This window comes from Vanellus vanellus (assembly GCF_965231255.1).
Source record: "Vanellus vanellus genome assembly, chromosome: 2".
NCBI lineage: Eukaryota > Metazoa > Chordata > Aves > Charadriiformes > Charadriidae > Vanellus > Vanellus vanellus.
In genome coordinates this window covers 12,653,957-12,668,115 of record NC_138906.1, presented here as the reverse complement: position 1 = coordinate 12,668,115, position 14,159 = coordinate 12,653,957, and the positions used below count along the sequence as shown (strand labels likewise).

At 45.1% G+C, this 14,159-nt stretch overlaps 1 protein-coding gene across 1 annotated transcript in view; it reads left to right on the top strand.

Moving 5' to 3' along the window:
- Positions 1-14,159, top strand: part of ADARB2 (adenosine deaminase RNA specific B2 (inactive)) — a gene marked incomplete at both ends in the record, with an annotated part of 327,918 nt that overhangs the window by 288,177 nt on the left and 25,582 nt on the right. Inside the window, one exon of the mRNA XM_082499565.1 lies at positions 1,027-1,178. Coding sequence (XP_082355691.1) covers positions 1,027-1,178 — 152 coding nt within the window. The remainder of the gene's footprint in view (positions 1-1,026; positions 1,179-14,159) is intronic.

Sequence of the window (14,159 nt, the reverse complement as noted above, 5' to 3'; positions counted from 1 at the left end):
GAGACCTTCCTACAAAAAGACCCCTGAGTTTTTGCGGGAAGGACCGAGGCATCAGAGGGAAAGGAGTCTTTCACCATAATTTCACTAATCACATTTTCACCTTCAAAATTATAATCAGGACCATCACCCAAATGTACGTATTAGAGGCAGCCGTCTGTCAGAGAAATCACCCATGTCTTCCCAAATGTAAATCATCTGAGGAGCCGCGCGGCAGCAGCGCCTTAACGCGAGCTGTGGCTGCAAACTGCAGGACTGGGAGGGTTTGGCCTCCCGGGCAGCTGTCGCTAATGGAATACGTGCGCTGTGTCCCCATCTAGCTGCTGAACCACTGCGAAGGCAAAAGCTTCATCTTAATAACTATCTTTTTCAACTCAGCTGAGAAAAGCCCGCGCAAGTTTTGTCCTCGCTTTTCAGGATGGCTTCTGATTTCCAAAAATGCCAAGTGACCAACCAGAGGTTGCTGCCTTGGATGGAGCACTCATAGGTGGCTCTGGTTGAATGGGGAAGAAAAGCCACACCTGGGGAGCGGGGCCGATTGGCAGGGGCTGTAAAATCTGGGTGCTTCATTAGAGGCCCTCTTCAGCGGAGCATATTAACACACATCTCGGGTGCAGTGATGTTAACGGGATTTAAACACGTGCCTAGGCATTGTCGTGAGCAGAGCGGATTTGTTCACACGAGAGCCTAAGAGAACTTTTCCTTTCTTCGTGCACCAGAACCTCTTTAGAGTCAGTGTGTTTATGCAACCGTGCATGTGAGGAAGGAGAGTCACCCTTCAAAAATCCACACATTTTGTCATTAGAATATATTCTAGGTAAGCAAGCCAAAAGCACTTTGACAGTTTTTACCCCCTTCACACATTTCTTCACTTGGAGAAGCTTATTGTTTTTCTCTTGTTGTCACTAGGGAAAATATATGATGCCAGGTGCTAATAAAAACAAACAGAGAGAGAAAAACACAGAGAGACCAGAAACGTTTCTGATTTGGCATGTAACAAATGACCTGGAACCTCTTTTGTGATCATAGCAAACGGCGAGAAGACTGGGAGCGATCAATCTTCGTGCGATTAAAAGAGGGAGGCTACAGGCTGCGGGAGAACATCCTGTTCCATCTGTATGTGAGCACTTCACCCTGCGGAGACGCGCGCCTCAACTCCCCCTACGAAATCACAACCGACTGTAAGAAAAAAAAATCTTCCCTCTCCTTATTCCCCTTTGCATAGTTTTTTTCCTTTCCTTTTCTTTTTTTTTTTTGTTTTTTAAGATCAGTCCTTTCTTTGTTTGCTTGCAGAAAATGTGTTTCAGTCGAGAACAGAAACACCACAGGCTGCGTGGCGTGTGCGTGTCTGTGCAACTGGTGCTTGGTCCCATGTACTGGGGGAAGGTGTGTGGGGAAAATTGGAGTTGGGCACAGGAGTGGGAGACTGCTCTGTGTGCCTCGGGCTCAGTGGCTTTGCTAGGGAATACGTTCCCAACAGCCTGCATTTTCTGCTAGGAAATGCAACCCCAACAGTAAATAAATGCTTTGGGAAGGGTCCTCACGATGTTAGAAGTACTCGGAGCCACGGCCATGGGCTGGACCGGAGGATCAGGTCTCAAGATGGGGATGCCTGGACTTTTCATACACCAAACCTGAGCTGTCCAGGCTGCAGCAGCTGGAGCCTGAGGTAGAGATATGATATGATGATATGATATGATATGATATGATATGATATGATATGATATGAGACATCTATAGTGTTGGTCAAAGTTCAGGCTCCCTCCGAAGACCACCTGCTCTTGCAGAGAATAATGTCAGAACCCTTCAGGAAAGGATCCTTCCCAGGCCATCCCGCCTATGTCAGATCAGCCACATAGTCACTGCATGGCACATGGATTAGATGAAGTCCACCACACCAGTCTTTGAGTCCCTGGGCCCGTACCTGTAGCATTTAAGTTGAAACATGGTTTTCCAGGGATTTCTCTTCTAGAGGTGATCTTGCAAATGAGGAAAACAAATCAGGTCTTGAGCCAGTGTGTATGCCACCGAGAGCAGAGCTGCTTGTCCATGATGAGACGTCTCGTCTCTACCACATGACCCACTACTCTCATCTTGTCACCCCCCGGACATGCGTGTCCCTGTCATTGCCCCGCCGTCGCAGAGGCATGTCCTTGTGTACCCACTGCACCAGCTTTGTCCCGGCTGTGCCACAGGGAATGCCCCCAACAAGGGACAGGGGAACCGAGAGGTCTGTGGCTTGTTATCACACGTGTCTGTCACTCCGTGATCCAATGCACGATGCGCAAGGTGCACTCTTACCTCTGCCCTGGGTATTGCTTCTCACAGATGCGTTTTACAGTGCTGTAATACCCATGGTGCTGGCTGCTAAATGTGCATATAATGAGAAACAGTCCTTGCCCCGACTACCTCGAATGTGAAGCAGGCAAGACAGAAGAATGGATGGAGGAGGAAGCATAGACACAGGAATGTAAAATTAATCATCCAAGGTCACACGGTGACCTAACTTGCTCACAGGCAAATCCATCAGATGGTGGTTTCACTCCTGGTTCTTATTTGCACAAGTTGGTTATTAACGATTAGGTATTATTCTCCCCAGACTGGAATCTTTTTGTCACGTGTGAAACAGCAGCCTGCTGGGGTGAGAAAGCAGAATGCACCTATTCAGGAAGGAAACGCACTTCCTTACCTGACATGATTTCTGCATTCTGTCAGCAGGGTTTATAAAATGAAGAAAAGCAAGTAAACGTTTAAAAGGCAAGCAGCAAATTGACAAATTCCTGATGAGGTAACAAGATGGGGAGACAGCATCATCTTAAAAACAAAATTAAAAATAAAAAAGCAAGTGCCTATGAATATAAAAAATGAGCAGTGCTTTTGGCCTCCCACTTCAAGTGTGCATCAAGGGATATCTAAAAAGGCTTTAGATTTGGTTAAAGGCCCTCATGTTTTCCAGAAGTCAGGCTTCCTAGGGCACCCCTTACTTAACGTCAGAAGCAGAAGCACCAAAATCTGTAATTATTTTTTAAATGTGGTCCATTCTCGAGAACAACCAAGACTGTCCAGGACTGATTCTGCTCTTTCACGTCTGAGGAAGCGGGTGCTTTGGGCAGCTGACGGCCAGCGCTGCCTGTCGATACGCAGCTGAACCCAGCGCTGGAGGTGGACCGTGGATTGCTTCAACAAACACACAGATCTGCCCGATAATGAGAGAATGTTTCTTTAGGTAACAGTGTATACAAGAAGCAGTGTTTAAAAATATATAATCACACAACACCTGACACTCATACGGTAAACTTGTACTGGGCTGACAAAAATACTTTTCGTGTTGATTTTTTACACCAATTATTGTCCCTGTGCAGAAGCTGAGGCAGAGAGGGCTGTGGGGCTTACCCAAGGTTACACAGTGACTCAGTAGAGGGACTTGAAGGGGCACTACATCTGGTTTGTATTTCACTCTTTTAAGCGGATCCCTCTGCTTTGTCCTGCGCTCTTAAAATAATTTAGCACTGTATAAAAAGCCATGTTGCCAAAAGCTGTCCTTCAGCAAGATAAGCATTTCCTTTTAGCTCACATTATCCCAGAGACATCTGGGAAGATAAGTATTTTATAATGTTTATCATTCAGATCTTCTCTTTTCTTTTTTTTTTTTTTTACTAAAGAAATAACCTTTCTTTCATCCAGTAATGACAAGAAACTCCAGATGAATGCTGTTTCATTTCTTAAACAACAAAGAAGCCTCTCCTAGAGCTAGCACAAGCCATCAAATGTTACTGATTATTCTCTAAAGATGCATTAACATTTAAAAACGGTGTCTCGCCATGTGGTTTCTGGTTTTGCAAAGGAATATGATAAGCCTTTATCAATACAGGGAGTGAGTAAAATCCACTTCTCAAATCTTCTTCCAAAAATTTCCTATTATCCACCGTGTCTTCCCAGCACCCTCAGGGAGACCTCACATTTCCTTCTTATGAGCTTTGTTCTGGTAAGGGAGGAGATAAGCTAGCGTGCACTTGAAACCCAGTTTACTTCTTACTGGGTAGTGCAGGGTACCAAGTTAGCGACGGGTGTGAAAGTCCGACCTTACCGTGGTTCATGTGAACGGCTGCAATGCAGAGGAGATGTCCAGGGAGCCCACACCCATGCCACGTTCACTCAGGAAGGTAAGAGATTAGGGACAAAAAGAGAAAAATTTTGATTTGCAGTGATACCCTTCTTGGATCAGAGGTGAGCTGACTTTCTTGTTGATACATCCTTAGGCAGCTCTAAAAGAGAGGCAAAATCCTTCTGGACCAGGGCTGCTCTGAGCATGGAGGGGAGTTTTCTAACTCTTTTTTGATGCCCGTAGGTCAGGACGCTGTAAGAGCTTATGGGGAGCATTCAAGGGCAGTTGAAGCTTTGGGAGAGGCAAGTACAACGCAAGAGAGTAGGGGAGGAGGCTGAGGGGAGAGGTGCAGCAGTGGGTGGCAGCAGGAGAGAGCAGCCGGGGTCAGGGGTGTTGCAGGAACAGGAGGCTGGGAAATGCCAGAGGGGTTTCAGACAATTGTGAGAGTTCTTATGGGTTTGTCCTGGCTCCTTCTCTCCAGGCAGTCTCCTTCCCCAGACTCTTTTCTCTTTGTCATTTTCCAAGGTCACCCACAAAGCTGTAGCACAGCTACATGGTGAAGAGGCAGCATGTTCCCAGTGTCCTCATCACTCTGATTGCTTCTTCCCACACTCAGCTTCTGCCCCTGCTTCAGTTCAGCACTGTAGGTCAGAGACCCTGGGACAGCATCTCCTTTTCCAGTGCCTTTTCCCTTTGTGTGCATCCAAGCAAGGCATGCCTGGATTTCTGACTTCTCCTGAGGGCAGTGTCACAGCACCAAGTCAACATGGGTTTCCTGGAGGTTTCAAGAGGGCTGATGTTTTCCATTACAGCACCCACGCTCCAGCTCATGAGGTGGAGCTGCAGCCATGGGGCAGCCAGCCCTGTAATATTTGTTGCATATTTTGCACCTTCTCCTGAATCTCGGGCAAACCACAGAATAATCAAGCCCTTGATTTGCTAAAGTGCCTTCCTAGCTAATTCAGGGCTTCTTGATTCATTGCCGTTTTTTTTTTAAGAGCCTCTTAAAAAGCAAAATGAATTGCTTAAAAAATTGAGCTAATAAATCCTCCACTTCCCCACTCCTCTTTCCCTGGCAGGATTTTACTTTGTTGTCCGTCTTTCTTCTGGAGATGTGCTCTCTCTTTTTCACTACATGGATTGCCAAAGAGACAAACAGAATCTGCCCCAGGGCTTGTCTCCCTTCTTCTCCCCTGGGCTACTTTTCTATCTCTTGCTAACATGCTGTATTGCCTTGTACCATTGCCTCCCTGATAGCCCAGCTCCTGTTTTATCCCACGCTCCCTTTAGGTCTGAAACACACCATTGCATCTGCTCCACATGGGGTCTTCCTCCTGCTTGTCTATTAACCTACAGCTGTGCTGAAGCTCTCATGCACACACATTTGACAGTGCTCTCGTCTAAACAGGATCCACTTGCAACCACGTGAGCTGGCTCATTGCCTTGGTAGGTGATGTGATGGGGCAAAGATGTGCACTGCAGGTTTCAGAGAAGTTGGGGAACTGAAGAGTACTCAGAAAGACAAGTTTGTGTTCTGTACTTCAAGCGTGTTTTCACTGTGTAAACCTGTGCTTTCCCTGCTTGTGACTCTGGCTGCTGGATTTTACAGCCCATTCTCAGATAAAATGCTCTCTTGTTAACCCCCAAAGCTTGGGCTGCCTGGAAGGGTTGCCCTGCTCACATCAGAGACTCAGCACTCTGTGTTCAGGTGGGGCTGACCCAGATTGCATCAGGATATGATCCCCAGATCAGAGTCCCTGAAAGTCACATCTGAGCAGAGTGGCTGGAGAGGGCCAGATTCAAACAGAGGCCATCTAAGGAGCCTGTCCATCTCCAAGATCATTGGACACAAACGATCTCCTGCGATTGTCAGGAGACTCTTAACCCCAGAGCTCTGCATTCAGGGTCCTGTAGGGCAGGTATCAGGATGGAAATACAGTAAGGATGCTTATGGCACCAGCTGGTCTAGAATCACTCCCAAAAGCATTGGGTTTGGTGAACGTTATTGGATGTGCAAGGGGAAGAAATCTCTGCCTTCCTTCTGCCGATCCTATGCTTTGTTTACACAGTCAAATTCTGTTCTTGTGAGTAGATGATAAGGGGGGGAAAGCATTTCAAGAAGAACCATCTAAATAACTCAGTGATCTGAATAGAAATTAGATATAAGTAACTACAAGAAAATACAGGCCCTAACAAATTGATGTTCTGCCCCTGTTACAAAAATCGAGGGTAACCATAGGTCATCCTTTAGGCTTGGACACCACTATTTGTTTCTGTTGTACAAGTGCTCCCAGGTATGGTATTGCTCTGTCACAGCTGCTGGTCTGCTGCAGTTTGGGAGACCATACTGGAAATTCGTAGCTATTCAGTGCATGGAGCAGCTTTCTCCTAGGTTGTAAAGTTGATTTTATGCTGATGAATGGCCCGTCTGTGGAACTGGGGTGAAGGTGCATTATTTTCCTATTTTTCATATGACTGAGCAGAACAATACCTTGGGGGATCTCGGAACAAAATTATCATAGAGAACCATGCCCGGAAGTAACACGAAGGAAAAAAAATGCACTCAACACTGTAGGCTGTAGCGCTGAACACTGCCTCGGGAGAAATAATCCTAGCACTGGATGAATTACTGTGGCCAGCCCAGATTGCTTTGTCATGTAAAGGATGCTGAAGAAATTGAAGACACAGCACGAGGCTGTTGGATTACTTCAGGGGCTAGGGAACTGGTTATTAAAGAAGGTGAGAGGAAATTGTCCTTTCGCTTCATTAAGACTGGACTGGGATGGATCCAAAAGGTTTGGATTCAGGGTGTGAGCACCGCACCCTTCGTCAGCTGCCTTTGAGATCAAGTCCTGTGGAAGCGACCGTCCCTTCCTGCTTGTGCCACTGACACAGCCTCCATTTACCAAAGTAAATACAGAGGAAATGTGAAGACTTTCTACAGTTAAGTAGAAGCTGGTCTGTCGAGGAGCTTACATCCCTGCTCAGGATTGTTAGCAGACATTGGTTTTATATGTAACTGCCCTGTTTTCTAACTCAATCCTCCCAGGCTGCTGAAATGCTGTTTCAGAGCGTGGCTTCTTTCACTCAAGTTAAGTTGGGAGGAAAAGCACGGTCACAGGACTGTCCCCTCTGGTTAGCGCTCTCCATCACTTACACACATCACCCGTGGCTGGGAGCAGTGGCCAAGTGTGCTCCTGGCCGGCATGGACAAAGATAACAGCAGAACCTAGCCCAGATGTAGTCGTCCTCTGTCCCCCCAAGCACCGCAGGTCTGATCAGCCGTCTCATTTAGCTCAGGGCTTTCCAAGTGTGGAGGTGGTACTACATGTAGCCAGTTCAAAGATTTCTCCCAAACATCCAACATAAGTCCATGCAGGGACTGTGGGGGAGTGTTCTTCTGGGAAAGGTGGGCAAAGGGACTTCAGGAGAAGGAAGTGTGGATGAGAGGGATCAGTGGGAGCCTGGGACAGGATGGCCATGGTGAGGATGGGGAAGTTTGGCAGGGGAGAGGGTCTGCGATATTCAGCTTTGATGGAGGAGTGGGCAAGAGACAGTGACGTAAGGCTTGTGAGAGGTGGGGGGGGGGGCTCTGGAAAGCCTTGGGGTGAGTGCAGCTCCTCTCCTTCTTCCAACGCACAGCACCCACACAGGACCTGCACACAATGGTTTGACCTATCTCTAGCGCTACAAGAAGCTTTTCCTCCTCCAGCATCTCCCACTCGCTCTCTGTTCCTTCAGGGCTGAAGGAGAAAGAGAGAATGGAGGAGAGAGGAGAGGAAAGACTCATGTTGGGGGGATCAGAACAAGTAGAGATGGGGACTGGCCCAAGCCCTTTGCTGTGAACCCTGCAGCCCTTCTGATGTCGCCCGAGGAAAAAGCTGCAGAAGTAGTAGCTGTTGCATCTCCATATTGTGATGGACCCATTGCTTAGACAGAGCAGCAGTGCTAGAGGATCTGCATGTATCCAGGTGTTCTGGCTGCTGGAAATCCCATCGATTTTGGTAATCCAAAGGAGAGTTCTGATGCTCTACGCAGCCTGGCATGCTAGACCTTTTGCCAATCCCTAAGGTCAGCTCTAATCCCTGAACCTGACAGAGAAACTAGTGATGTCCAGGCTTAGAAAGAGTATAGTGAGATTGTGAAAGCGCTCATGGTTTTATTGTTGGTATTATCATGTTTGACCCCAGAATGCACCTCTGAAAGAGGCTCTTGTTTTGCCACGTTGGAAGTCCTAAAGCTTTCAGTGTCAATTAATCAACGTGTGAAAGTTTGCTATTGCTTCATATTGTGTTATTAATCTGCTCCAGGCTGGGTAGTTAGGTTTTCAGTAGAGTTTTACAAAAGCTGACTAGTGAATAACCACTTCACTTCATGGACAACTTTCAGGTCTCGAAGTAGTGACTGGCTGGAAAGAAACCAGAACCTGTCAGGCAAATTTTTGAAATAGAACAATTGTGTGAAAGTGGGATTGCATCCTGTATTTTTCATGTCTCCTGGTCAGCAACGCACTAACAAAAGAAAAAACCCTACTTCATTTCCTTCCATGCCTAGTTCCGGGCGAGCTTTTTCATGCAAGGCCACTGAGACTCAAAGAGGAACTTGAACTTCTATTTCCCAAGTCGTGGTTCTGAGGTCCACTGAATTCACTATCGGCTGAGCTTGACGGCTCCCTTTCTTCAGTCTCTGTTGTAAAACGTTGTCAGAACTGATACATCACGAGAAAACTCTTTGGCTTTGACAATGCGTTGAAAATGTCCCAGTTCCCTCTCCTTGTGATATTCTTGGCTGCTTTTGCTTTTTTGGTTTTTGTTGTTTCAGGGGGAGTTTTAAAGTAGAAAATAAGATTTTTTAGAAGGATGTGTCAGTGCAGTGTGTGTCTATCTGGGAAAAGAGGAAGAATATGCTGGAAACTATGGATTGCTCAAAGCCATCATTGGCCACAGCTTTGAAAAGCTTTCATGTAAAGCAAAATGTTTTCGTTAGGATTCAGGAAAGCAGGTTTCCACAGCTATAATCAGATCCTAATTTTAACAGAATGCTTGAATCGCCAAAGGGAATTGCACTGTATTTATTGATTCTGCATTGTTATGGGTTTTGCTGCTTTGTAAAACACTGCATTTGGATGCAATGTTCAGATGCGATAAAAAGGCTACATTAATCAGCAAAAGGCCATGGCTGAGAAGCTTTCAGAATAGTAGTAGAAAATTTCACCAAGAAAAGCTGTTTGTCCCTGAATTTGTCCAGCCAAAGGAATAATAATGTCTGAGGTTCTCCAAGGTCCCTCGAAGCAGGGACAAAGAGACTACGTGCTCCTGGACAGGGCTGCCCCAACATCCCATACCCTGCTAGAGATATGTGCCTAATTGCAGCACACATTTTGGGCAGAACAGATCAAAACATAGCTGGGAAAATCCCTGTGGGCAAAAACTACACCCACTCGGATCTAGTTTGGTCTAATTTACCCTTCCACAGGGTGGGAGTCACAGGTACAGCTCATCAGCTGGGGTTTATAAAGCTTGTCAGGCAACTCCAGGTCCAAGTAAGATCTCTGTGGGACTTTTGAAAATCCTTAGAATCCTGGGGGATTTCTTAGAGTCTTATGAAGAGAGAAATCTGAAGACAGCTGCGTAAGAGTGACAAACAATTTAATCCTGACCATGACTCAGCTGGTACTTCTCTAGCTAGCCTCGAGCAACTCGCCTTACTCTCGTCATTTCTTTTTCCATACCTGTAAAATGGCAATAAAAGGTATCCAGCTGTCACAACTTTGAGGAAGGGTAATTAGTGCTCAGAGCTGAATATTAAAATGGAAAGTACTATATATTCTAAGCACTGTCATACCATTATTCAGAATAATTTAGTAATTACGATCCATAGACTTTTAAGGCCAACGGGGACCATTTCCTGATGATCTAGACTGAATTTCTCCAGCCAGACTGTAGGACTTTACTCAGTAATTTCCATCTACGGCTCCAGAAGCGGAAGTTTAACTAGGGTATGTCTGGTGGTACAGCGGGAACCACAGCCTCTCTAGGCTCATACCAACCACAGGGGGGCTGCGTAGCTGTCAATATTATTGTCAGATCGCTGTTGTTTCTGTCTCATGGGGTTCATTTTCTCTTGGCATATTTTGCTGACTTCTTTCACAACATTTTTCTTAAATCACTCTCGAAGATTTCAATTTCCAAACAACAACAAAAATCCCAAAGCCACATGAATAACAGCATGTTTTGTTGATAAAAGGAAAAGGGTTATGATGAATAACACATTCCCTTTATGTTTGTGTAAACTTTTTGATTAAAACATGGCAGGGGAGGGAATTTTCACCAAATGGGCAATTCCAGCGATGTTGACAAATTTTTACCAAAAGTATATTTAAAAGATAAAGCCTAGCTTTAAAAGAAAATATTTTTAATTAAAAAAAAAAAAAATAGGAAGACGGTACAACGATGCATAGCATAGGACATAGGTGAACAATTGTTCCCCACTGGCCACCAACTGATGGGGCATCTCACTCTCTGCGTGCAGTCTCCAGCCACTGCCCCGGCTTTGCTTGGCTGCTGACCCAGGGCACCAGCAGCAGCTCCCACAGTGTCAAAGACGAGATGATCGTTGCTGGAGACCAGCAAATGTGCCTCTGTGGCTGGTGACGAGGCTCACGAAGGCTTCAGAGGCCAGGTCTGTAGGCTTTGCTCCACGGGGGCAGCTGCACTTCCAAAGCAACAGCGTTGCACATATGATTTTAGATGAGAGGAGCAATTAGTAATTAAAAATAATAATCTTGAAGTGTTTGAGTTGTACTTTCCTTGATTGCCACACGCACAGAATCTTAATTCCGCTGATAAATCTCCTGCTTTTGGCTTCAACATATTAATGCACTTTTGCTGCAGGCTGGAGTCTGCAGCCTGGGTTTGTAGGTGGCATGAAGGATCTCCCCCATGCCTGACCCAGTACTGCTCATTCCTCTTTGCCTGTAACAGTTACTTATAACTCTCAGAGGAAACAGCACGTGACTCCATTGCCAACAAATTGTTTGACACAGAATTTTAACTAGTTACATTTTGATAAGCAGGGGTTCCTTAAAGACAGACATTAGAGAAAACTAGTTTGTAGGGTACATATTTTGATCTGTTTCTCAGATTAATTGTTTTTTGCCCCACGGGGTTAAACTTGCTGAGAGACTGGGGCTTATGTAGAAGTTAGCCCAATTGCACAATGGTTTTCATGTGTTGGAGTGCTGTTCTCCCCTCCAGTAGTTAGTTTCATTAAGACATTCTAGCACCTCTCCCCAGGGTAAGCATTCAAAACATTTCATATTAGTCTACAAAAATAACAAAAACTCATTGTAAAATGCTATGTCACCTGAACAGATGAAATTTTGCCCCTCAGTGATCATATATGAAGGCATTTTGATAGACCAGAATGAAGAGTTTTCATTAAAACGCTCGGTGATGAACTTTACTATGATGGAGTACCATTTTACACCCTTCCCACACTTACTAACAACACAGCTCAAACCAAAAATCATAATTTAATGAGTATGTAGTTAAAACTGATAAGGACAAATAGTGCAGTCATTTTCTTTCTGTTCTTTTGGATTCAAACTTCAAGTTTTTCCCATCACTGAGTCTTCTTATGGATTAAACACCACATATTGATGAGCTATGAATGAGCCAATTGCCTTTGCCTTCACACCTTGTCTGTACATCACTTGAAACTATTGGCAGGTGAAAAATTATGGAAGATGTAGAAAGACTCAAAAATGTCATTCGAAAATTAGTGATGAGCAGAAAGAATAACACGCTGAAGGTAGCGTCTTTTATCAGGTCATGGTATACCCGATTGCTGCCCGAAGCCAGGATTTCAGCCAAGAGAGATGCAGGGAGGAGGGAAAAGGTAAAGAAGTTTAATTTCAACTGTTAATTTCTGTTCCACACATTACAGGTTTCTAAGGTTTTGTAACATTCTCCTATAAAGTATGTATTCAGTATTTATATTTGTATAGAGGGCTTAATGATAAGGTCCATACCCCAGCTCTGAACCGAACTCTGCCAAGAGTGGTATAGGTGCTACATGGCTCTGGGGGTGAGCAGAGGAGCTCCTCCCCTGGGGCTGCATTCAGATGCGATAGGCCTCCTGGACTACATTTTGAAAGCATATATTGACTTTAAGGGGTTCAACTTGATGTACTTTTCACCCGTGCAAGGCGGGTGCTTGTGTCCCCTCCTGGGAAAGATGCATCCCCGCACTCGCCGCAGAGGCAGCTCTGTAGACCCTCAGACAAGACCACTGCTTTTACCTGCCCAGCTGACAGTGTGATGAATCCTACCATATTCTTTCCTCCTAAATCCAGTCTTCTTTTGGAATATCCCTAAAGTTTCTTGCTTTCAAAAGCTGGTCCATTGCATTTTAGCCTTGCTGTCTGCTGGTCACCAAAGCACGACACAGCAGAGGTTTATCTGACCAGCCACTCTACCCAGTAAAGGAGACACATCCAAAGCCTTCAGTTTGCTGATGTTTACTTCAACAACTCCAGAAAAAGTAATATTGTACATTTATTCAGCATCTGCTTGAGGAAAGTGCGTCTCTAATAACCGTCAAAATACAAAGGCAGTCAGATGTTAACACTTCTCTTTCCACCCCTTTGTTTCAAACCGCTCTAAGGAAGCTTTACAAACCATGCTGATGAATGGAGGGTCCAGCACTGAAAAAATGCAAGATAGGCTGTTTTATTTCTTCCTTCATGAGGAGAGAACAGCCTCCACTGAAGCAGGGAAATAGAAAATGAACCTCTGAGGCAGTCATGCAGAATTTCAGACAGAGCTTTACTCGTGTGATTCTGTTTAATCACCGTCCATTTCCTCTTCACTCTTCAACTGAATAATAAATATGGAGTGGCTTTTTTTATTACCATTTGAGCCAGAACTGGTCCTGGAAAAAATATGAAAATGAGGGGTGAGCCTTGAAATCAGTGGGTTTCACTGATTTTAAATACAAGGCACCTGTGTAAATTTCTAATCCAATAATTAATAATCCAAGCGCCTTTTTATCTTAGGAACTGTCAGGAGTAATTTCCCCATCTGAATGTAGCACACATCATAAATCCACTCCAAATGATTTTTAAATTTGTCCTTTCCAATTCCGGTTTGAATTGACATTTTGTTCTGGTTGAAGTGGCATCCTCAGACGCCTTCTCCCCTGCAATTAGTTAAGATTAAGCAGTTGGAGAACCAGCACAGCAAAGATCAGAAATGCTCATAGTCGCTGATGCTTTGATCATACCGAAGAGCAGAACAGCAGTAGGCTGTAGTTTGTGACTTTAACTTGCATAAATAAATATATGTCTGAGACTGCTTTAAAATGATCTGTAGCAGGGTGTGCCAGCAAGTGGACTGCATTTTTTGCTGTTGGCAAGCAGCTTATGTGCTAGGGTCTGTCTGCGGCTTCAGTAAAACACACAGAGCCTCATCTTTTTCTTTGTTCAATATTTATATCTTCCTGCGCTACTTAATGACATGCTAAAAAAGAGCTAAGTGCGTTCCAATTGCAGATGTGGATTTATTTAATCATTGGCAATCTGAGAGCATTCAGAGCTTTGAGTTATTAGTATTTTATATAAATGCTACAGATCATCTTTCGGAGCATGTGTGCCGGCTGTCCCAGCAATGTGAGCAGCCTGAGACAGGCAGTACAGCACAGGGTTTTAGTCACACCCTATCCACTGAATTTAATAGCAGTTGAGCAGCTAAAATCCCTTATCAGTGCTGTGGAAGTGTATCCCAGGGTGAGCGTACGCTGGCCACAGCTGCCTGAATCCTATCAGCTAATGCCGCCTGCTCGGCTGCACCCCGGGTAGGGCGCGCATGATGGGGAGCAAAGTTTGACACGCGAGCCGAGTTAATATGAGCATTCGGAAACTGAGACGATCTGTGCACTTGCACACACTTCCTAAAGGCTTTTAAAAACTTTATTATTCAGTTCCTGGTACTTGCAGTCCGGGGCTGTGATGCTACAATAACAACCAGATGCGGAGTGCTTTGGCCTTTGTACTTCC